This window comes from Pleurodeles waltl, chromosome 4_2 (assembly GCF_031143425.1).
Source record: "Pleurodeles waltl isolate 20211129_DDA chromosome 4_2, aPleWal1.hap1.20221129, whole genome shotgun sequence".
Classification (NCBI taxonomy): domain Eukaryota; kingdom Metazoa; phylum Chordata; class Amphibia; order Caudata; family Salamandridae; genus Pleurodeles; species Pleurodeles waltl.
The window spans coordinates 893148146-893173630 of record NC_090443.1 but is presented as its reverse complement, the minus strand read 5'-3'; the positions used below and the strand labels follow the sequence as shown (position 1 = coordinate 893173630).

General features: G+C 44.9%; 1 protein-coding gene across 1 annotated transcript in view; it reads right to left on the bottom strand.

Annotated features, from left to right (window-relative positions):
* The window catches only part of LOC138293454 (calreticulin-like), a 114454-nt gene extending 89200 nt beyond the window's left edge, over nucleotides 1-25254 (bottom strand). The window contains exons 1-2 of the mRNA XM_069232683.1: nucleotides 24903-25254; nucleotides 2827-2928 (exon numbers count right to left, since the gene is read on the bottom strand). Coding sequence (XP_069088784.1) covers nucleotides 2827-2928; nucleotides 24903-24996 — 196 coding nt within the window. The 5' untranslated portion in view covers nucleotides 24997-25254. The remainder of the gene's footprint in view (nucleotides 1-2826; nucleotides 2929-24902) is intronic.
* Between the last annotated feature and the right edge of the window lie 231 nt (nucleotides 25255-25485).

The following is a 25485-nucleotide window of genomic DNA, read 5'->3' as shown; positions in this document are numbered from 1 at the left end:
AAGTCACAATTCTGAAAAAGCCATGTTTAGAAAGTTAGTATTTTCTTGTCCCAATAATTTGTGGCTTTTGCAGTGTCCTTGAGTCACCTGATGGTGAATGGTTCTGCTGTTCGGGTTTCTGCATTTCTTCCAGGCAGTGAGACAAAGAGGGCTTAGATGTGGACAGAATGGGCCGTCCAAGTAGGATGGCTGGGCACCTACTCTTCAAAGGGCTTGGCTTGGCATCCTGCACCAACAAAATAATCTGATACCAGGCCTGTCTGCCTTTTGTCACCCCTAGACAGTTTGGAGCCTTGACAGGGGAAGGGGAAGAACTTTCTAGAACCAGATGTGGAGTTAGGACATGGAGTCCCCACCAAAGGCTGGCACCAGGTATAAATATTCGACCTCCAGAGCTACTCATCAGAAATCATCACTACTGGACCTATGAATGTTACAGAACAAGGACTACCCTGTTGCCTGAGGACTGCCCTGCTGTCTGAGAAGGAAGACTGGACCTGCTTACTTTCATCCCAGGCTAACATGAGTGATTCCAAGTTCAGCTGGCTGACATCCTGTGTGAGCTACAGGGACACAACAAGCTTCAAAGGCCTCCCTGTAACGGTCCATCTGACCTGCAGCAGCTGGACCTGCCTGGTCCTGCATCTGAACCTGCCGGAGCCCAGCTAGCCTCTGCTGGAGTGAGTCCATGATCCCCAAGAAGAGCCTCCCCAGTTCCTGGACCCTTAGCTAGCATCAGAGTATACTCCTCAGCAAGAAAAGATGACAATGAAAGTTGGGTCTAGTGGCACAGGATTTCCTCAGTGGGGATCCTTTCATTAAGAAGATGTCCAGAATTGTGGAGGCATTTGCCACCAGAAAAATGCTGTCTGGGTCAGAAGGACATCTACCTGTCAGTCCCCATTTGGAAGCCTCAATGTAAGTTTCTTCAGTTCATATGCCTGGTCAGATTTGAGAGTTATTCAGTACGATGTTCAGGTAACCCGCATCCCATGATATTTTTATTTTAGAAGTTTCTGAAGTTAGAGGAGGCATTGCTAATAGCAAAAGGGGTATATACTTGGACAATTTGACTTTTAATGGTACTGAATATGGAACGTTTGGTGTAACAGGCAGCAATTCTGATTGGCATTCTCCAAGATTTGAGGTTTACCATCAATTGGAAGAAATCCTTTGTTTGCGACCCTGGCCCTAAACAGAGTTTTGGAATCAAAGTGGATTATATGCAATTGATATTTTAGCTCCCAACCAACATGATGCTTGCCATCAAAATACACATCTGAATGTCACTGTTGAAGAAAGCAGACTTCCCTGAAGGGTTTGACCAAGATAGTTGGCCTGTTCTCTTCATCCATTAAAAACATCCTTCCGTGACCTTCACATTAAAGAACATTTTAAGATTGAAGATCCAGCATCTCAGAAAAGGGTTCTGGTGGCATATTCCTTTTATCTCAAGTCTGTAGTTTTCAGTGTCTCATGTACAATGAAAGGTTCTATATGAGGATGTTATTATTGAAAGAACAGAACTTGTTATGTGAGGGGAAAGCTGAAGGTTGTGCTGTGGTGGCTGGAGTGTCTTCTTTTGAATTAACTCAGCTTTACTTTAGAACAGCATGCTTGCTGAGTCGTCTTTTCATAATTAAATGTGAATTCACAGTAATAATCTGCAGAGTTGGTGCCTATTTCTCAGGTCACTGGCACAGAGCTTCACTTGCGCCTACCTCATATAGATGCCTGGAAAGGGTGTGCCACTTTTGGGAGAGCACAAGAACTGATGATACAGTCCAATGCCAAGCAAGGATCAAGAGACTCTTCGGGGAGATGTCATATGGAGGACGGTGTCAGTGTGCAAACTGCTGATGCACATCATTTGCCAGCTCATCAGTGGGGAAGTGTCTGTTATTGTGTCTTTCTTCAGATGGATAACATGTCTGCAGTGAGGTATTCTAACAGCTGAAACGTGCAAAGGAGTTTAGGCATATTGCCTCTGTCAGCAGATGTCTGTGGTGGCAGAGTACCAACTGGGTCACAGGAAAGACACTGCGGGTTAGAACTGACATTATTGGTTGCAAGGCAGCAAATGGAAGCTGGATACACATTTCTGGATACAGTACTGGAAGTTTGGGTCAAATGCCAGGCAGATTGTTTTGCATCTAAGATGACTAGACAAATGTGGAGGTTTTATGCTAGGTGGGCTGACTCAAAGTCAGTGGTATGGATACTCTCCTGTGGTGGGCGAGGGGGGCTCTAAATACCACCCTTTCCAGTGATTCCCAGGATTCTGAAGGCAAGTTAGATGGAAGAGAGCTAATTTGAGCCTGATAACCTGGCTGATAAGTGTGCAACAATGGTTTCTGGATCTTCAGGAACTTTGGACTGATTCTCCAAATCTACTTCCCTGGAGAACGAACCCGCTGAAGGATCCAGTTTGGAGGCTTCATTCAATGATGATGGAGGTTATCCTTGATCAAGCAGTGTTGAGAATTTCAGGACCTTTTGGAGAATCTCATGACTTTTGAGAGAAGCAGCAGCTCGCCTCAGTCAATAACTGTGACTGGTCTGGGTGGGGTCACATGGTAGCTTCGAAGAGTACACCAGAAAGTGTGGTGCCTCTGATGTGTATGAATGCTGGGCTGTAAACTCTACAGTAATACATCACACTGAGTGATTGGAGTTAGTGTGCTTTTACAATCAGTCTCTCTGACTCCCTCACTCGACCGTGGCTGCTGTCTCTCCATACACATTTCCTTTTTTCTCTCTGAACAAATAATATAAAGATGCACATACTCAAACATGAGTATGCATTTACTGGTAATATTGGCTTACCTTTATCCTTTTCTTCATCTCCAAAGAACTTCCCCGCAGTGAGTCGAAATTTACCATAATCTGATTTATGCTTTGATTCGACCCACCGTGTTTGCCACTCATCTGGAACAAAAAAAGAGCCAACATAAGGTCTCAGCCAACATCCATTCATCCAAACATTATCGAAAATGACAACTACAGTCATGAGATGCAATCTTAAACATGCTTAGTGAATACCTGATAAACTGGCTATAACATTCACCTTTTGACATTTTAACACAAACTAACATCAAGTGTGTGCAAACGTTTCACTTCATTAGTGTCAGTTGAATGCTTTAATACAGCAATAAGCCACTGAAAGGTGACCAGCTAAGGATCATAAGGGGCCATCTGAATAATGTTAGATTTCGGGAAAGAAAACGTGCGTCACAGCTTGTCTTATTTATTTATATTTCAGAAGTGTTAGAACAGTAACCAACATAGCAATACAAAGTGAAAAAGAAGAAAAAACACATTCACATGAGCAATTTAATAAAAACACTTTTACATCAGAACAAGGTGTATAATTACTGTAAAGTTGATTGCTCATTACCAACAAAAAACATGCAGAAAGAACACAATGCATCATTCACTATAAAGTAAAGCTCAGTATATATGCAACTTCCGGAAGCCCCAACACTTTGAGCCAGTACATATTGACGAGGATACAAGTTCCAATGCATAACATTATGCTATGTTTTGAGCAATTCTGAATGCTTGTTTTCATCCATCTTGGCCAAGTAGTTTACGAGAGGGTCCCAGATATCTTGGGGACAAGGTATGCTGGGGTGGAGTATAACATTGCCCCCGCACCTTCATCGCACACCACCACATTTCCAATCCACTGTGCTTCTTTGTGCAGCCATAACATAGTTACTCTTTGATTAGCTAGGAGTCATGAAATGGCAGCCACTCTTCTGACTGTCTTTGGGATGTCTTGCACACTGCCCAGTAGGGCCACTAGTGGCATTGTTGCCACAGCTCTGTCTCATATTCTTATCAAGGTTGAGGAAATGCTACCCCATGGGCATGTCCACAATAAAACCTACAGTTGGGTGCCGACACCTACAGCACTTTGCACTTGGATTTGGGTTCAGCATGTGCGAAATCAGCAGCCTATAATGATATCATTGTAAACATTTGAAATCTAAAAGCTTGTGTCCATTACTAATGGATCACTCATTTCGGGGTCCATGCACGCTTTCTAGGCTGCATTCTGTAAAATGTCTAGACGTTTATGGGTGGAACAATAGCTCACCAAGTTGAATGCTGATGACAAAAACCTGTGTGAGAGTCATGCAGTCACGGATGTAAATACTAGACAGAAGTCTCAGCATTTCTCCCATTACACCACTGTAATTAATAAATCCACAGCAGGCAATTTAGTTTGCGGAGTGTGCTTTGCACATGCAAAATATCTGTAGAGTATATAAAACCAAACTATTATAATTCTCAAAATATTTTGTCTCTATAGCTATTGTAATTGAATCAATCACCAAACTAAGCATGATGTCACTAGAACACACACACACACACCGGTTCCTGAGCACACACTGAAGGCATGATTCCAAAAGGTAAACTTACACCTATGTGTAAGTTTACGATTGTTTGCTATTCACAAAGGTATTTTACGTGTAATATCTTGACTACTACTCACAAAATACCTTTGTGAATAGCAAACAATCGCAAACTTCTACAAAAGTGTAAGTTTACCTTTGCGAAGCAAGCCCTCATTTGTTAGGGTCAAGAGCCCACAGGATTTTCCCCACTGTATGACCTGATCATGCATGTAATCTGAGTGCACACTAGTTATAAAATGGCGCGAGCCAGCACATGCTTTTATGATGCTGAAATTGAGCATCTGAGACTAGGATTCCGCCTAAGCAACTGATGGTAGTGCCAGGACATTTGAGGCTGTACTTTAGTGTGTGACGGCTCTACTACTGGCCTATAACTGCCTTAATGCTGGTCTATCGTGTTTGCACCCCTGCAATACCTTAATTCATACATGGGTGGTAACTAAACAGTGTTTTAGCTGCATCGATATTTTTCTCTGTATTTCACCACTAACACTTTTATTGTGAGTGTGTTTTCGAAGTTCAGTGTTGGCACTGTCTGTAATACCAACAGACTCAAAGGGCACGTGACATCACTTCCTTTGATGTAATCATGGTCAAAGGTCACGGCACGTCTCTTCCCGTGAAGTCATGAGGGGAAGAGGTCAAACAGAGGAGCGATCTCACTTCTGCTACCTCTGACATTTTGTTGAATGGACATCAATGAGTGTGTCTAACTCGCAATGTTTTTATACCTGCTTATGGATTTGCTCGTATACAAATGAGCAAAATGCTCACAGACACAATTAATGTGTTTCAGAAAGTCATTTCACGCACACTTTAAGCAAGCTCACACTGCAAATGGAAGCAAAAAGACAGTCTGAGAAGCGACCTCATCTGATTACGGAAAGGGGAGTTCAATGAAGGGCCAAACCAGGCAATTTAAATACACTTTTCATCCAGTAAATCCCCAAATAACCTTGTTAATTCATTGAAGCTAAATTATACCCGCTTGAGGCAGGTATTGATATTGATGAGACGAAATATGTCCAAATGGCCTAAATATGACCAGAATACACCGAGGATCTGTGCTTTCATAACAGAAAGGTTTGAACCAAGGCAGGCCACGGTGGCCCGAAGGAGCATAATAAACAAGCTAGCTTTATTCACGTGTTTATGAGTAACTTGTAATTCAATGTACACATTTGTATGCGCCTGCTGCACTACGCACGTTATGGGCCTGGTGCAGATGGAAATGTTGCATCCCCATAAAATTTGCATTTTCTGAAAAGCCTCAGCTATATTTGACATTGGTCTCATTTCACCCCTAACATCTTTGTGACCCGGGCTCAATTCCTTCACGTGCCCTCACGTGCCTGGTGCCCCAGCTCGTTGATAGAAAAGCGAATTCAGCTCATTTGAAAGTGTGCTGACTCAAACCACGTAAAACAGAAAGATTGGCTAAACAAGAAGCATAATGGGTGAACATTATAGGTACAAGAATGTGCAGTACGGAGTTTAATCTTATGTTTATTAGTTGGTTCCGGTGAATCTTACATGCAGTCGAACTCTTATTCAGCCTTCAGGGCTGTTTGTTACTCAGGAAGGAAACCTGTTTTCGCCTTCTGAATTATTAATTGGGGCTTCGAAATATGGCGGCCTCTTAATACTTGCAGTGACCTGCACATGCATAATTAAGACCCTCACTTTCCAGCTGATTAGCTGGGCTCGGATTCATGCTAAAAAGGTTCTTCGGACAGGGTGGAGGTGTCGTCTCTGAGCACGGGTGTGTCAGTCCCCGCCTGACCCACCGACTCTGTATCTTAGTCAGTCACCCAAAAGCACAGAGGAAGTGTGGTGAAGTCTGTGCCCCTCCCGCCCCCGCCACCAATACAGCCTGGTGATTTGACACGGAGGTACAGCATTCATCTAAGTGAATGTATGGGCAAGGCGGCCACAAATAGATATTTCCATGAGTTAATGCAAATGGACCTATTTCCCTGGAGAGCTACATAAACAAATGTCAACATGGAAAGTAAGTCCACGGATGTGCCTACAGGTTATTGGGAGTGGGGTGAGGGAAGGGTGGTCTTTGCGTTAGCTGACACGTTGCTGGAATTAGAGCTCATGTGGCAGCCATGCTGTGACAGCAGTATACAGTTTTGAAATCACAGGCATATGCTGTACTCCCCTTCCCAAATCATCAAATCTGCAGGGTCCAGGGGTCGGGTTCAGTGGCGAAACGCAGAATGATGGGGCTCCACAGCACTGAGATGGGAGTGGGGGGTGGGCTGGGGGGAGGTGCTCCTGTGTCTTCCACATCTCACAGATCATCCGAACAAGGGGTCCCTGAAGGGTTGGGGACCCCTGTAGGATTGGGGGCCCACTTGCACCGCAGGGGCTTGAGTCACACTTCTGGTTGGGATCACCCCAGCCAAACCGGCATACGGAAATGCCACTTAATGCAGCTCTACCACCATTGTACTTTTAGCCTTCCAATAAATGTGGCACTGTGCCCTCTGCTCTCAAGCTACAAGCAGCATTTTGCCCTCGCCACAAAGTATAGATTCACTCTTGTTCATCCCCCAAACCTCAAAATAATATCAAAAACGAAATGGAATGTCACATAAAGAGTGATTAGAACACTGAAAAGCAGCCTCTGCCAATTGCAATCACATTCTATTCCATTCTACATGCTTTCCAGAGAAATTCCAATAGGCCCAGACTTCTCCTCAAGTACAGTGGTTTATTACTGCTCTTTTACTTTGTTGATCACAATAAAACTGGGAGCCACTTAAGCATCGTGCTTTGTGTAAATGAAAGAATGCAGACCTCGCTCCAAGTAATAGATGACTACTTTATGAAGAACGTCTGCATTCTTCCCAAAGCATCTCAAACCAACATACGTCCCAACCTGGGCGACTACATTTTCGATTCCTCACCACTTTGCTTGCCACCGGTCTACTTTCCTTTGGCTCTCTACAATTCACGTGGAACAGGAAGCAGCAGTCAATATTCACTGTGCGCTTTAAAGCATGTTTGTAAACTACTACGAATACCTCTTTCTAAAAACATGCTCTTGATTGCATAACTGCCTGGATGCTAATTTAACTCAATGTACAATTTAGCACCATATTATAGATTGTAACTTTGCACAACAGTTAGTGCTGTTGAGCACCATCAATGTTCTGTACAGATAAATTGTGTTTTTCTCATTTTAAATATATATCTATTGGTTTTCTTAAAACTACCTAAACAACAGCATACAACATTTGTCATAAAAAGATAAAAATTGTGCGCAGGAGACGCAGTCACCACACCAATGAGTTTTCAATGTGTTATTTCGCGACCAGCGATGGTCGAATATTTACAATCTCCATCAAGGTCCCAATAGTCCTGCTAACTTATTGATGCGTTTAAACTTACTCTACCAGCCTGCTTCACCAGAACTACTTTCTTTTATCCCATAATATCGGTGCACGAGTCATTTTTAGGGTCGAGCACAAAGCACTCTGTCCCTGTTGTTAACTCTCTACGGGCTTGTAACCACACCCATTGGTTGGTTCGTGGGCTTGCTTTTTAAAAATCACTTGATTTCAATAGTGAAAGGCATGCACATGTCATTCCTTTTCCGGTGTTTAGCCTGCCTCGAGCGCACCGGACAATTACTGAAAACATACGAGGCTCCATGTTTTCCGTCTGGTTTCTGCGCTACTTTTTCCCTGTATTTCGTAGTCAGCGCGATCTCACTGGGCAGTAGTCGAGTGCTTTGCATGACATCGACCCCGTTCCATGGATAATTGCACTTTTGCCGGTTACAGGGATAATTGCACTTTTGCCAATACGTTTCACTGCGAGCGAACTTCTGTTTCCTTTTGTGTGTTTGCTTTGCGCTCATGGCGGCCGTCAGCTCACTTATGTATAACTGTTTTGCTTCTCAGTTTATGTGGCAAGAAAAGCCTGGTTAGGAAATTACAACGCTATTAGCTTTAACGCGAGTAAACACGAGACCCATTGCAGTGTAAATGCTTGTTCAATTTGTCTTGTCGTCTTCATTTGAACTTTTGTTAGCACAGCCCACTCCCTCATGTCCCAAATCCAACCACTAACTAGAGCTGACCAAGGTCTTAACCAATGTGTTCCCAGTCTCCCTTTGGAAGGGTGATCCCTTGCACTACCCAGGTCAACACCATTCTTGGGTCAGTCAAATGATTTGTTGCAAATACGTTCCCATGCCATTTTCCCGAAGTTTCCCTGTTTCGTCTCCAGACTCGTGTGTCATTCCCAACGCTGCAATTGAAATACCATGTTTTCTTAAACTGGGGTGTACCATTTCTTTTAAAATATCTGCTAAGGTCGTTGATGTTCCACATCATACTTTTTCTCAGTTCATCCACTATACCTCTTCGCGTTCCAATTTGCCCTGACCCCTGTGACCCTCTTGCTCGTAGACTTGGGGTTACTGCTGTCACTAGATCCCATCTATGTGTGTCTAGTCCAACGTAGCTGCAAGTGCTATGCCTGAACAAATAGCTTTCATTTTCTGTCTACTGCTTAAGTGATCTCCCCTATACCCCTCTCTCGTGTACTCACTAGAAAGTGAAAAAAAAACCTTGAACTTTATGAAAGCCAGGATCTTCCCCAGACCACTCTTATGTGGTCAATATATCCCCAATTTGTTTAGGAACTTAATCCCTCTGATATTGCAAACCAATTCCCTTTTTGCTCCCAGCTTTCGACCACAGTTGACACAGCCCACTATCAAGCTGCATGTCTAGCCTCTCTGGCCAGTAGTTTATGCTTACTTTGGGTTCTCCTTAGGCTATAATGGGATCTTAATAAGGCGGACGGGATATCTATCACGTTTGTGAAAGAGTATCCAAATTCAAAATCAGGCCCTTAACTAGTAATCTACAGCAGTGTTTAATTTGTAAAAGTAACATGTCGGTGCCCAAAGCCCTCCTCTTAAATACGCGGCTGCTGCAATTAAATGTGCCAGCACTAAATACCGAGGCAGCGCAATCCTGAAGCCATCTCGGGCCTCTTTAGTCAATTTACAGCCACTCCCTTGCCCCCTCACTCTTGCAGCTTTCTGCTTTCTCCCTTTGAGACGCTTTTCAGTCTTTCTCTTCCTCCGTCTTTCCCATATGAGTCTTTTGCTCGCAATAAATACTTGAGGCAGAAAACTAAGCGCCGGTCCTCAAAAATAAGTGCCGGTGCTCAGCAACGGAAACAACAAGCACAAATTAAGCACTGATCTACAGCAATTATAGGACAGCCTCAATAAATAATTACAACTCCAACCCCACAAGTTGCACCTCCTGCTTATCCCACTGTAATTTGAAAGTTGTGCATTATCTACTAGCCTGTGGATTTGATTTACACTGGCAGGACAACCTCATATTCCTTCAAATATTGAGTACTACACAGACCAACCATTTTTTCTTTTCTCTTCACCACCTATGTTGTTCTTCCTTCTTTTCAACTCTCATCATTTCAAAAGCTTGCTAGGTGGAGCTACATTTGTCTCCTAGTATAGTCATGTGTTGTTATACTGCTCTGGTGGATGGAAGTGGCAACAAATATCACAAATTGGATAGGCAGGCAGAGTACAGGTGAACCCAAGGTATGGTTATTGGGACTATTGAGAAGGCCTAAAATTGACAAGTCCCTCTGCAAATGTATCGACTTGGCACTGATTCTCTCTAAGAGACTCATGTTGATAAGCTGGAAGTTCTCCAGTCGTCGGATCAAGGAAGAAGGAACGTAGATATGGAATGGCTTGCTTTGGCTGTGATGTCTACAAGCAGCTACAGGTCAGGAGGAATCCCTGCTGAAAGTGGTATTGGAATGGGAACCTCTATGGCGAGCCATCAGCCCCAAGACAGAGGATAAACGTCATAGACTTCATCTTTGATGAAAAGTAAGGAAAGAGTGGTGAATACTCTACACACTCTATACATTTAGTGGGTCCCCGTTTGCTCAGACAGCGTGAGTGCACGGACAGGCACACACCCCAATACCTCGAACACAATATAGGACTTTAATACGTTCAATGGTAATGGTGCCTGGGGCGGCGTAGCGGGCTGGCAGGAGGGGAAGCTGTCTTTCTTTCATGTTTCTTTCTTGTCTAATTTGTAAAGACAGATCTAAATGTAACTTAGTGTAGCATGCATGCAGCAGATGCCACATAATTCAGCACATGAATATACCCATGATGTTCATCCTTAGAAACAGCATGCGCATGATATCATTTGTACATTATACTCAGGTGGAGCTCCGGAAAATGTATAATTGAAAATTAATAAAGATCAATTCAAAACGAATAATTAATAAGACATGCTAAAACAATGTTCTTCATTCTGACAGTGCACCACTCATCATGACCTGAAGATATCAGATACATTTTCTGCTAGGGCCTACGTATTGTCAGTTTATCTTCATAGCCAAATCTCACATTGTCTTGAAAGTCTGTTACTATGTCTTACTTTTGTTCTATTCACCAACACGCCACAAAAATTTCGGAACAAAAAAAACTCATCAAGGATAACTGGGCGAGAATTATAAGAAGACCTTGCTGATGGATAATCCAAGACTTGATTCTTCTTTCTACTAGTATATGGTCAGAAATACCTCTCACAGGTCTAAAGTTGGGTTTCAGTGCTGAGCAGCTTCAAAGGAGAATTCTCCAACATTGCAGCAGGCTATGAGGCTTTGGAAAATGACTGAATGCAGGCCTAGATACTGTGTGAACATATTTTACTAAATGTTACATTGAGTGAGTTGCATTAACGAACTAGAACCTACTGTGGTACACAAGGACTTTAAATAGTATCCTAACATGTAATCAATGCAGAAACTGGTAGGGCCATATTGCTTTTTAGTATGTCTCAATTCGAGCCGTAGCATTCAGAATGCTCTGAATTTTAGAAAGAAAGAAAACCATCCATTGGAAACTTTGGAAATGATGTGGCACAATGACTAGGGGTAACAATTTTGAAAAAGACAGGTGTTGAACCAGGGTTTTCGCTCTCAAATTGTATACACACTAATAGGAGTGTTTACATATATTCATTGTTTGGCCTTTAAATTGCTTGTCAAACTGGTGTTTTAAATGTAGTACTGTTTGAAAGACTGTACCGAAAGTATTAATAAATGCAATGGAAAGTAGAACTTGGCTAGCTAGGGAAAGCTAATCACAGAATATTTCTAGATTTGCAATACAAAAAAGCTTCTAATAGCTTTGTTTAGACTACATCCAGATAATGATTGGAGAACAGTCTCTAATATTTAAAAAAATGGATGGACCAAAATTAGTTAAAAATTAATCTTGATAAAACTGAAGTTGGTTACAACCCACAGAGCTGGTCCCCATTCATTCGGCCAAATTCCCATGGTATATTTTCCTCTCACAGGTATCTGTTTCAAGTCTGTGTGTACTGTGTACAAACACCCCAGTTGCCTTTTCCTGGGCTTCCTCAGCAGCAAATTTCGGAAATATGTTACCACCAGACTTTTGCTTCTTCTAACAGTAATCATCTTGCCATATCACAGTTCAAAAAGTCCTCACAAGGAGGCAAATGTTTTATAGATTTGGCTTCGGCCTTTTGAACACTGTTCCATCTTTTGTAAAGAAGGCAGCTGTTCACCTCACTTTTAAAGAAAGTCTCAAACCCCACCTTTTCACCTCATAAAGCCCGTTCTAGCACCAAGAGATTTCGGGGTGTTTGCTGCGCTTTATTAATGTAATTAATAAACCTAATAATAATATTAATTGAATGAAGATATGAATCAAACTTCTAACTAAAGAAAGAAGTGGAAAAACAATCTCACTGACATAGAAAAGAATCTTAATGGCACTTCACTACAAAGCAAACACACATGATCAGTGAATGACAGGGTCCCCAGCAATCGGTCCCCAGCAATCCCCATAAGTACCACAGAGGCACAAATGACATCCCAAATGCTCTCTTTTTTGGGCAGCATGGTCAAGCAGTTAGGCATATCAGAGGGTAGTGCTAAGCATGTAATGCCAGACTCATGAAGTGAGACACACACTCAAAAAAGAAATCGGAAACCAATTTATAAAAATAACACTTTTTGAGTTATGAATTTTAATAGTTTTCAAAAGTCAAGCATTTTTAGAAATCTGTAATGGAATCCTATGGAAGAAAACAAAGACGGCAATCCAGGTAAAGTGTAACGACTTACGGGACCAATCCCCGGGACTTGGGGGTTTTGGGGCAAGGTTCACACCAATAGGTCATCTTGTGAGCTCTGGTGTGCCCGGGTGCAGACATGTGTTACAGCATCGGGTGTCCCATTCAAGTCTACGGGGATTGGTCTGGTTACAAAGTTGCTGCACAGATGGACTGGAAGGACAAACCAGGGGAACCCACCGGGGGGCTTGACCCATGAGGTCCTAGGGCATGTGGGGACACTGTCAGTCCACTCCTCCTCGGGTGTAGGGCGCGGGTGCAGGGATGTCTTCTGACATCAGGTCCAGCACTGGAGTTCCTCGCGGTTACAGGGGAGGCCCGCAGAAACACTCTGCAGGTTTGGACTGGGGGTCCAGTTCGACCCAGCCATCAAGTGGGCTCAGGTCTCACAAGGTGAGGAGTTGTGGGGGCACACTTTGTTCTCCTCTTCTGGTTCTGGGGCAAACAGATGCAGCAGTGTCTTAGGGTGTTGGATTTTGCCTCCTGGTCACTCGTGGTTGCAGGGGGTCTGCAGAAACTGTATGCAGACACTGTAGTGAAGTCCACAGTGGATAAGTACAGGGTGGGCTTCTCTTCTGGAGGGCCGCCTGGGGACAGCGCTGACACCGTTGGCCCACTTAAACATGGGCTAGGTGGCTCGGGTGCAGTGGTAATGTCAGGCATTGGATTTCTGGCTGTCGCGGTCTTCTCAGTTCTTACTTGGGTGCCTGCGGATGTAGGGGAGGGGGCAGCTCCTTTACTCCAAGGTAGTTCCTCCTGGCGATTGGCGAAGCACTGGTAGCTCTCCCCATTTCTTGGAGGCTGCAGCGACGGGACAGGTCAGTTGGTACTCGAGAGTCAGGTGCAGCAGGCAAGCTGGCAGGGTTAGTGCCAAATCAGCTGTGCTCCTCGGGTCTCGGGTCCAGCAGTCTCCTTGTCCACTCCTTTTGGGTCCAGCAAAGACCTGAGGATCTGGTATCAGGGGGTCCCCTAAATACTCAATTTAGGAGGCCTTAGGGTTGAGTGCAGGGTAGTAGCCAATGGGCTATTTACCCTTGGGGTCACTACATCCTCTAGATGACCACTTCCTGTGGGGAGTGGGCATCACCCTAACCAGAGTTCCTAAATGCCACCACATGCAAGATGGCAGAATCTCTAAAGGGGTTTCCACTTCAGGCTAGCCACCCTAGGGGTGTTCCCAGTCTGAAAGTGTGATACGCCTCCTGCATAGCTAATTTTCCCACCTGTCCAGGCACCAGATGGGCCATGAGGCAGAGGGGTTGGCATCTTCCTCTGAGGAAGGCCAGTTCTGCATATCAAAGGCAGTGGGCTTCATTGAAGCTCCTGCCTTGGAATGCAGATCATCCTGTGGGAAGGGGTGGGTAACACCCCAGCCCAGACAGACTTTTGTTTCTGACGTCTCAAGAGTGGAGGCTCTCCCCCTGGGAGGTAAGATTCTCATTTGTCGGTGGTAGGCTGGCCAGAAACGGTCAGTCTCACCAGCAGTTGGTAGGTTTTTCGGGGGCACCTCTAAGGTGCCTTCTGCGTGCATTTATTAATAAATTCATCACTGGAATCAGTGAGGGTTTATTAATACGAGATGTTTGATACCAAATATCCCTAGGTTCAGAGAACCTATCATGTAGCTGGGGAACTCGTAGTGACCAATGTCGAGCACATATATTTAACAGTGCTTCCCTATACATTTACTATGTCTAAGAATCGGCAAAGCCATAGGGCCATATTTGCTCATACATATATGCCCTTATTTGTAATATAATGCACCCTGCCCAGGGCTGAAGGCCTGCTGTAGGGGTGATGTACATATATTACAAGCAGTGTTTTAGAGGACATGGCACACAAGTGTGTGCTGTGTTTGTTTTCAATTTTGGGAGCACCTTGTTACGAAGCCTGCAATGGCAGTCTGCATAAGGTTGGTGCTGGGTCCCTCAGAGGGGCACAGGTTGTGCTGCAGCTCTGAGGGGCCCTCTTCAGTACCAAAGCCAAGGGGTACCATTTACCAAGGACTTATAGGAGGCTGAAGGGCCTGGTTACTTGGGGATCAAGTTGTAGGAGGCTGGCCTGGTTTGTAGTGGGTACCTAAGGTACTTACACCTTATACCAGGTCCAGTTATCCTTTATTAGTGAAATGTACACGGTGTCTAGAAGCCAGGCTCTCTAGGGGTAGCGTGGATGAGCAGCCAAGGCCTAACTAGGAGACATGCAAAGCTCATGCAATACCACTGTAGTCACACAGTACCCACACACATGAAAGAAAAATACTCAGTTACAAAAATGAAGGTACTTTATTTTGGCGACACGACTGCCAAAAATACCATAGAGACTATACTCCCTTAGGAGGTAAGTAATACACAAATTATATACACTGGTATGCAGAAATAGCTGCAAAAACTGTTAGAAAACAGTGCAAATAGTGAAAATCACAATAGTTAGAAATGGGCCTGGGGGAATACAAACCATATACTAAGAAAGTGGAACGCGAAAGTCGGTTTCCCACCTAGGCAAGTGTAGTGTGTAGAGGGGCGCAGGGAGTATTAGAAAACACCAAAGGTAAGTAATAAAACCCACCCAAGAGCCCAGGACAGCAAATCATAGTAACTTTCCTAGAATACACAAGAACACGAGAAAGAAGATTATGCAAGAACCAGAAGAGACTGTAAGACACCAAAGATGGATTCCTGGACCTGAAGACCTGTGGAAAAAGGGGACCAAGTCCAAGAAGCACTGAAGAGTCCAGGGAGAACAGGAGCCCCTGCTAACCCTGATGAAGGAGCAAAATAAGAACCACTGGTGAGGACCAACAGTCAGTATTGCAGCCAAGAAGACAGATGCGGGTTCCTGGTTGGTGCAGAAGATGCCCCAAGCCGGATGGATGAATGCAGTCTGGTTTGCGTTGCTGAATTCTGGCAACAAGCCTTGGCACACACAAAGCTCGCGGTTAGCGGAAAATGGCACTGCCCGGGACCAGGAGAGACCTGGTGGACTCTACTCAGGAGGGGTAGACAGAGGGGGCTCTCAGCAACTCAGAGAGCTGTCGAAGAGCAGGCAGCGTGCACAGGAGTCCAACAGCATGGGGTCAAAGAAGGTGCAAAAGGAGGCCCACGCAGCACTACACAAAGGGATCCTACGCAGCCGGAGAACCACACAGGAGGCTGTGCGTCGCAGGAAGGAGTGCTGGGGGTCGGAGCTGCACGATGCACAAAGGACTTTGTGGAAGGATGCCAACAAGCCTTGGCAACTGCAAAACACGTGGTGCAGGGGGGTACCTTCTTGCTTGGGAAGGCAAGCACTTACCTCCACCAAAGTTGGACAGTTGGATGTCTGGACCACTTCAGTCCACCACCCGTGTTGCTGGATCTATGCACTTTTGTCAGAAGAGGTGACCTAAGCCACCGGTCGTTGCTGCAGAGGGGTGCCTGCTGAAGCAGAGAAGTGACTCCTTCACTTCAAGGGACATTCCTTCGTTCTTCTGGTGCAGGCAGTCCTCTGAGGATGCACGACCTGGAAACAGTTGCAGTTGCTGGGAGCAGCTGAAGATACAATGTTGCAGAAGTCATCCTTGCTTCTTTGTTGCAGTTTGTAGAATTCCTGGAGGGTCCAAAACAGTTTCTTCGGTATAAAGGTGAAGTAAAGGATGCAGGGGATTGCTGCTGGAGTCTTGCAATCTGAATCTGAAGAACCACCCAAGAGAGAGACCCTAAATAGCCCTGAAAGGGGGATTGGTCAGCTAAACAAGTAAGCACCTATCAGGGGAGGGCTCTGACGTCACCTGCTGGCACTGGCTACTCAGCTGCTCCCAGAGTGCTCTGCCAACTTGGAATCCAAGATAGCAAAACCGACACTCTGGAGAAGCTCTGAGCAACACCCCTGGGGTGGTGATGGACAGGAGAGTGTCACTCCCCTTTCCTTTGTCCAGTTTCGCACCAGAGCAGGGACTGGGGGTCCCTGAACCATGTCGACTGGAGTATGCAAGGAGGGCAATATCTGTGCCCTTCAAAGCATTTCCAGAGGCTACCTCTCCCATGCCTGTAACACCTATTTCCAAAGGGAGAGGGTGTAACACCCCTCTCCCAAAGGAAGTTCTTTGTTCTGCCTTCCTGGGCTCGAGCTGCTTGAGCAACAGGGGGGCAGAAAACTGTCTGTGAAGTGGCAGCAGCTGGGGCTGCCCTGAAAACCTCAGAAGGCTGTAATGGCAGTACTGGGGGTCCTCTAAGGTGCCCCTAGAGTGCATGGAATCATACAACCAGCAGCTAATAGATACAGCTATATCAGTGTTTAATATGTAAAAAGTATGTGCAAGGGTTGAAAGATTTCCTTAGGAGTTTGTTGCCAGCATTACAGAATTCTAGGATTGCTGTAAACCAATGTCCTACCTGATGCCTCTTTCTTCCACCACCCTACACTTCCTATCTCTATCTCTTGCAAGCTACTTTTTATCCATGCTTTTTACCTGCTCTATTGTTTTCCTACGTATCTCCCTCCCCTTCGCTCTTCATTTTGTGCCTTTCTCCCTCTTGCTCTGGGTCAAAGCCTGATAATGAAAAATAGTTCCCATTCTCCAGAAATGAGAGCTGAAGCCCACCACCTGCACATAGTATTCACTGGCCTATAGGCTCAGGGTCCCAGGTTATAAAATACCTCCTGTGCTTTGGAATTTAACACACATAGGGCCCTATTTACAAAGATTTTTCCTGTATGCAAATCGACTTATGCTTACAGAAATCTGACACTGTGCATGCCAAACAGATAGGTGATTCAGAAATCATTTTTTGCTCACTGAGATGTTACTAGCACTTACGTTCTGCCACGCCTGAAGAGGAGTAGGTGTGAACGATCCTAAGGCATGGTCAGGAAAATGAAATTCAGGTCAGGTGAGCGACTGAGGCAAGATATTCAGGGTATTCACAGACAACTGCAAAACCTCACCCATACTTCACTTCCAAGCTTATACTTGATTGATCCAGATGTAAGCTCCACAGTAAGTATGGGAAAGTGCACCAGTGTCTTGTATATTCCTCAAGGATGGGGGAAATAAAGAAGTAAAAAGGTTTTAAAGTGTTTCTAATCCATTAACATTATGCACGAGGAGACTCCACGCATGGACAGATAGGAAAAAGAGCTGTACACTAGAAAGGTATGACAATAGCATATATTTATGCACAGAAATTCTGAACTTAATAAGAAACTCATAAATCCTTCAGGAGGTTCTGTGAATTGGACATATAACCATACACTTCCATAAGGGGTACGGGTATGCTTACTTAGGTGGAGATTTGTGGCTTCTTTGTTAATAGGAGCACAAGGTAAGGAATAAGTGCCCTCCATCTACAAACAACACAGGCACTTATAAGCAGCTGAAGACTCCAGCTACCATTAACCTCAACCCTGGCCCTCTTCCCCCTATCCGTTTCACCCCCCCAAAGAGCACCCAAGGATATGAAATACATTTAATGCCAATAGATAACACATAACACATCAGTTTGGAAAACAAATAGGCACTGTGCCTCAAAAGAACACATACCCCATTACTATATGATACCACCCCTCCACTCCCTCGGCTGCACAAATCTGACTGTTTTACTGTTATACACACATGTCATGAGTCTGAGAGACTCCCTTTTCTTCTGGATAAAGGACAAATAGCTTGTACCACAAGACAAGACACAGCACCCTGCATCTCCAGATAATGCAGGCTCATTCTATGCCTTTGGAAAAAGCAGCACATGCACTCAGGTACCCATGGTTAACACATGCACACTAAGGCAGGAAATAACACATGCATACCCAACCTACCCCGTTGAAAAACGCACCCAAACATGAGCCCTGGCATAAAAGACCTACATACTTATGCTCTTATAACATAAGGATAGCATGCATGCACCCTGTGCCACAAATGACAGACAACCCTGTGTCCTTGACTGACACTAAATGCTATGTACAACAGAATACCCACCCCTTTGCCCTGAAATAATACATTTAGTTGGTACAGAATAACACACAAACATTTTTTCCCTGGATAGCACCTTTCAACCTCTGTTGCCGTATAACACACACCACCACAGTGAACTCGGATGACATGGCACTAGATCGCCACCACTAGAGTAACACTCAACTTTTACTGCACCTAGCAACAGACACCTCTATATGCAGCCCACACTCCATTGCTTTGGCGTACATATATGATTCTGTGACTTAGATCAGTGCTTCCCAAATTTTCAAAACCATGACCCAATTTTGTAAGACGCAAAAACATTTGCTACCAACCTACCGCCAATGGTCATGAGTCTGGACGATTTTTTAATATAACTAAAGCATTGTGTGGCGGTGCATTGTCATTTACAGAAAGTACATTTTCCTTTGAAATGGCCACTAAATTTGCACAGACATACAGTTTTATTTATAAAACTATAGCCCACAAATGATAACGTGCAGAAATCACGTTTCTGGGAATATTTATTATTTGTCCATCACCATGTAAAGGATGCTGACTTTTTTGATTCTATTAAAATCCCTGTTTCCAGCACACTTCAGATTTACAAAACAAATGTGCTTCATTTTTGCTTTCCTAACTGCTGAACGCATACAGATCATTTACAGGTATTTACCATTTTATGTGTTGCAAAAACTGACATCCTACAGCCTTTCTTTTCACACATGCTGTACTCCAGTAATATTGTCATATAACTCACTTTAAATAGTTCTCTCACTTTGCTGTCAGAGAAGGAATATACCAATCCTAATTTTAAAAGTGTAAACAGCAATTTGTCAGTAGGCATAGTCTGACATCTCACCTCTATCTTTGAAGCACCAGCAAATGTAACATGATTTAAAGGCATCTTTATTTATTGCTTGGACTTTCCTGATCTACCAAAAATGTACTTTCGACCCACTGCACCCACAGTTTAAAAAAAACTGCTCTAGATACACCCATAAATAAACCACATTAAAGTGGAAGACTACATTGGCTCTTTATCATGCCTGGAAAAGGCACACTACTACTGTAGTTGAATAACACACTGCTGTGCATGACAATTAGAATCGGACTGGTCTATAAACCAATGAGGCAGTGCCAAATGGGATGGTCTGACAGGTTTGTGTGTGGGAGGGTAGTTGGCTGCTTGAGGGCCTGATTTATAGTCTTCTGAGCTGATTTTACTGTTGATTTTGCTGGTATTAAAACAAACATTGTCTGCAAGAAGCTCAACTCCAAGCAGACATCCATACCTTGCAAAACACTAAGAAAATGTGTTTTTGCAAGTTCAAAACTGCCCCTATGTGCAAGCATGAGTCACTTTTTATCTATCTAATTCACTGATGGAGTCATGTATTATTTTGTGCCTAGCCCTATATTCCATCCCAATATAATCCTGACAAAAATATTGTGCTTCAGATAACCCATACCCATCTGTGTCTTGTACACGTCTCTCTAATGAATAGTGTGTGGCTATGGGGAGCCAGTGAAGCACTTGTAGTGCAGGTATAATGTACTCTGAATTGTGAAGGTGAAGTAGCTGTCTTGCTGTCATATTTTGAGCCCTTTGCAGCATCTGAAGTATGAATAGTGGCACTAGGTTCAGGTTCACAAGTGAGATAATGAAGGTGGTAATGGCCCACGTTTCCCTAACTGTTCAAATTGTGCAGACGACACTTCTTGTGTCTTGATTCACTTGTACGATTAAAGAAAGGATGGAGTCTATAATCAATCCACAAATTCTTCTTTCAGTTGGTGTCGACATTTGGGTCTCCAATTCCAGGAAGCAGACTCTTCATTCTCCACAGAACAGCATTCCAACCTTGGAACAGTTAAGTGTAAGATGGTGGGATCAGTGGTGTAATACAGTCCCCCACAGCCCCTGTGGTGCAGGGGGCCCCCAAGCTCCCAGAGGCCCCCTCAGCACAGTACACTGTGCACGGGTGGCAGGCCCCTGAATGGGCCCAGGTAGGAGCGGGCCATCTCCAGGTACTTTACGGGGGGGCCTCAAGTTTCATTATGCCACGGTGGGATAGCATCTCCTCATTAATGGCACAGAAACATCTGTCCAGCATTAATGATTCTAACTCCTTCAGGTTTTCAATTTTTAAGATAACCTGTATTATCTCAGTAAAATTGTAGCAGGCTAGGTTGAAGAAACGGATCAGCTTTGGGTATCATGTATTGTATTGTATTGTAATAGCATTTATATAGCACTTACTACCCCTGATGAGGGGTCGAAGCTCCTTTCGGCGAGTAGCACGCCACTCCGGAACCCAACAAGAATTAGTGATGGATTAGTATAGGGAAATATGAGTACAGTTTTAGTATTATTATGAGTTAATTTGAGCCGCGGATATGAGAGTTTGTTAGTTAGATTGACTGGAGTAATGGAGGGGTGGAGGAGGAAAGAATCTAGAAGTGTTAATTGGGAGTAGATAGTAATAGGATTTAGGCTTGGGATGAGAAAAGGAGGATGGAAGAGGGACGTGTCTGAGGAAGGGGTTAGGGAGATCATAGTAGCAGGGTGAGATAAATGAGGGAGAATTGACTAGGTTTGTTTGGGAGATCATGGTAGAAAAGTGAGGTTTGGTGAGTTAGATAAGGAAGGGGAGGGAAGAGCTTAGGCAGAGTTATTTAGGAGATGAAAGTAGTAGAATGGATTTGGGATGAGTCAGAGTGGGAATGGAGGATAGATTGATAGAGACATGACATATGGTGATGGGTAGATAAGTGTGATATAAGATAAGAGCAGGGATTCATAAGTATCTAGTATAACAACTTATCTAGGAGCTATGCAATGACCTATGAACATGTTAAGCATAGAATAACATACATATATAATATATATACATACATATACACACACACATATATACACACATGAATACACAAATATGTACATACATCATGTAGAGGTTGAGCAGTAGTGGCGAGAAAATTAAGCCTTGTGGGCAAAGAGCTGATGATTGTTAAGGGTATCATGAATAGGTTGAACAGTAGTGTAAGGAAATGCCTCCTTGGCATGGTTGCCCCCTGACTTTTTGCCTTTGCTGATGCTATGTTTACAATTGAAAGTGTGCTGAGGCCTGCTAACCAGGCCCCAGCACCAGTGTTCTTTCCCTAACCTGTACTTTTGTATCCACAATTGGCAGACCCTGGCATCCAGATAAGTCCCTTGTAACTGGTACTGCTAGTACCAAGGGCCCTGATGCCAAGGAAGGTCTCTAAGGGCTGCAGCATGTCTTATGCCACCCTGGAGACCTCTCACTCAGCACAGACACACTGCTTGCCAGCTTGTGTGTGCTAGTGAGAACAAAACGAGTAAGTCGACATGGCACTCCCCTCAGGGTGCCATGCCAGCCTCTCACTGCCTATGCAAGTATAGGTCAGTCACCCCTCTAGCAGGCCTTACAACCCTAAGGCAGGGTGCACTATACCATAGGTGAGGGTACCAGTGCATGAGCATGGTACCCCTACAGTGTCTAAACAAAACCTTAGACATTGTGAGTGCAGGGTAGCCATAAGAGTATATGGTCTGGGAGTTTGTCAAACACGAACTCCACAGCACCATAATGGCTACACTGAAAACTGGGAAGTTTGGTATCAAACTTCTCAGCACAATAAATGCACACTGATGCCAGTGTACATTTTATTGCAAAATACACCCCAGAAGGCACCTTAGAGGTGCCCCCTGAAACTTAACCGACTATCTGTGTAGGCTGACTGGTTCCAGCAGCCTGCCACACTAGAGACATGTTGCTGGCCCCATGGGGAGAGTGCCTTTGTCACTCTGAGGCCAGTAACAAAGCCTGCACTGGGTGGAGATGCTAACACCTCCCCCAGGCAGGAGCTGTAACACCTGGCGGTGAGCCTCAAAGGCTCACCCCTTTGTCACAGCACCGCAGGACACTCCAGCTAGTGGAGTTGCCCGCCCCCTCCGGCCCCGGCCCCCCACTTTTGGCGGCAAGGCCGGAGAAAATAATGAGAATAACAAGGAGGAGTCACTGGCCAGTCAGGACAGCCCCTAAGGTGTCCTGAGCTGAGGTGACTCTAACTTTTAGAAATCCTCCATCTTGCAGATGGAGGATTCCCCCAATAGGATTAGGGATGTGACCCCCTCCCCTTGGGAGGAGGCACAAAGAGGGTGTACTCACCCTCAGGGCTAGTAGCCATTGGCTACTAACCCCCCAGACCTAAACACGCCCTTAAATTTAGTATTTAAGGGCTCCCCTGAACCTAAGAATTTAGATTCCTGCAACAACAAGAAGAAGGACTGCCTAGCTGAAAACCCCTGCAGAGGAAGACCAGAAGACAACAACTGCCTTGGCTCCAGAAACTCACCGGCCTGTCTCCTGCCTTCCAAAGAACTCTGCTCCAGCGACGCCTTCCAAAGGGACCAGCGACCTCTGAATCCTCTGAGGACTGCCCTGCTTCGACGACGACAAGAAACTCCCGAGGACAGCGGACCTGCTCCAAAAAGACTGCAACTTTATCCAAAGGAGCAGCTTTAAAGACCCCTGCAATCTCCCCGCAAGAAGCGTGAGATTTGCAACACTGCACCCGGCGACCCCGACTCGGCTGGTGGAGAACCAACACCTCAGGGAGGACCCCCGGACTACTCTACGACTGTGAGTACCAAAACCTGCCCCCCCTGAGCCCCCACAGCGCCGCCTACAGAGGGAATCCCGAGGCTTCCCCTGACCGCGACTCTCTGAAACCTAAGTCCCGACGCCTGGAAAAGACCCTGCACCCGCAGCCCCAGGACCTGAAGGACTGGACTTTCACTGCAGAAGTGACCCCCAGGAGTCCCTCTCCCTTGCCCAAGTGGAGGTTTCCCCGAGGAAGCCCCCCCTTGCCTGCCTGCAGCGCTGAAGAGATCCCTTGATCTCTCATTGACTTCCATTGCGAACCCGACGCTTGTTCTAATACTGCACCCGGCCGCCCCCGCGCCGCTGAGGGTGAAATTTCTGTGTGGGCTTGTGTCCCCCCGGTGCCCTACAAAACCCCCCTGGTCTGCCCTCCGAAGACGCGGGTACTTACCTGCTGGCAGACTGGAACCGGGGCACCCCCTTCTCTCCATTGAAGCCTATGCGTTTTGGGCACCACTTTGAACTCTGCACCTGACCGGCCCTGAGCTGCTGGTGTGGTAACTTTGGGGTTGCTCTGAACCCCCAACGGTGGGCTACCTTGGACCAAGAACTGAACCCTATAAGTGCCTTACTTACCTGGTAAAACTAACAAAAACTTACCTCCCCCAGGAACTGTGAAAATTGCACTGTGTCCACTTTTAAAATAGCTATTTGTGAATAACTTGAAAAGTATACATGCAATTGAAATGATTCAAAGTTCCTAATGTACTTACCTGCAATACCTTTCAAACAAGATATTACATGTTAAATTTGAACCTGTGGTTCTTAAAATAAACTAAGAAAATATATTTTTCTATACAAAACCTATTGGCTGGATTTGTCTCTGAGTGTGTGTACCTCATTTATTGTCTATGTGTATGTACAACAAATGCTTAACACTACTCCTTGGATAAGCCTACTGCTCGACCACACTACCACAAAATAGAGCATTAGTATTATCTCTTTTTACCACTATTTTACCTCTAAGGGGAACCCTTGGACTCTGTGCATGCTATTCCTTACTTTGAAATAGCACATACAGAGCCAACTTCCTACAAGTAGTGGACAAAAACTTAAGCCATTAAGGAAAAGGGCTGATGCAAACCGGCGTGGTGAGACAATGCTGTGACTGCCTTGAAGATGGATGGGAATACAGTTTATGATACCTTCTTGAATTCTAAACTTTTTCAATGTCTATAGTTGTGTCTGGTGGTGGACAGAGTCAAAAGCAGCCAATACATTTAGTAAAAGGATTTCTGCTACTCCATTTCCCTTCTACTCTACTGTATGTTACTCAATTTCTGTCCATTGTCATTTTTAATTCCTGCCTGCTACCTCAAATATCACACTCTACCTGAGCATCAGTTAACACACAGTAACGTTCGCGGATAACACGCATTGCTGTGTCGAGGATAACACGTACACTTGTCTCTATGATCCATACAACTGTACCTTATGCCTTAGACAAAACAAACGTATGTCCTGCGATAACGTGCTGTGCCCAGCAACACACAATGTAGTGCCCTTACATCGAACACATCCGTGTTTAACACAGGTCCTTTTGAGTATCCTCCTCACTTTTCTTGTATATATTGCCCCAGAGATCTCAGTGGCCGGTAAAGGGGTTGTGGCCATTTAGCGGCCGCCGTTTTCCGTCCGAAAGCAATAGCCAGTGTCTCACCTCCATCCTCGAACTGCTCCCTGAAGTGCACCATGGGCTCGGCGAACACCGCGCTCGCTAGCCCGGCCAGCAGCAACCAGCAGATGCCTGTCATCCCTCTCTCGGCGAAGAGCGCGAGCCGCTGGACCGAGGGCACGGAACCAGGACGGAGCTGTCAGAAGATGCTTCTACAGAGCACAGCCAAGCTGCCACAGATGGCCTACTCCCATTGGCTACCGATACACCTCCATGCATCCTAGACAGCCAATCAACTCAGACCACGCACTGGGCGGGTCCTGCGGGAAGATGCTGAACAACCTGTGCATGTAACAGCAAAAGCATCGGGTCCCAGAGGCGGGAAATTAATCGAAACAAACAACGGACATAAAACACCATCCTTACAATGAAATTGGCCACAAACCGCATATCAACACGTCGGCCATATCAGAATACCATAAATATAACCAAACCAAATCTAGTAATTTTATCCAATCAGAAGTAAGAGTTAAATGCAGAATTGAAAACATGTTTCTTATATTTATATATTAAACAATAGAGATTACAAAGCGCGGGTGCAACCTGACTGCAAAATAACTACAGTAGG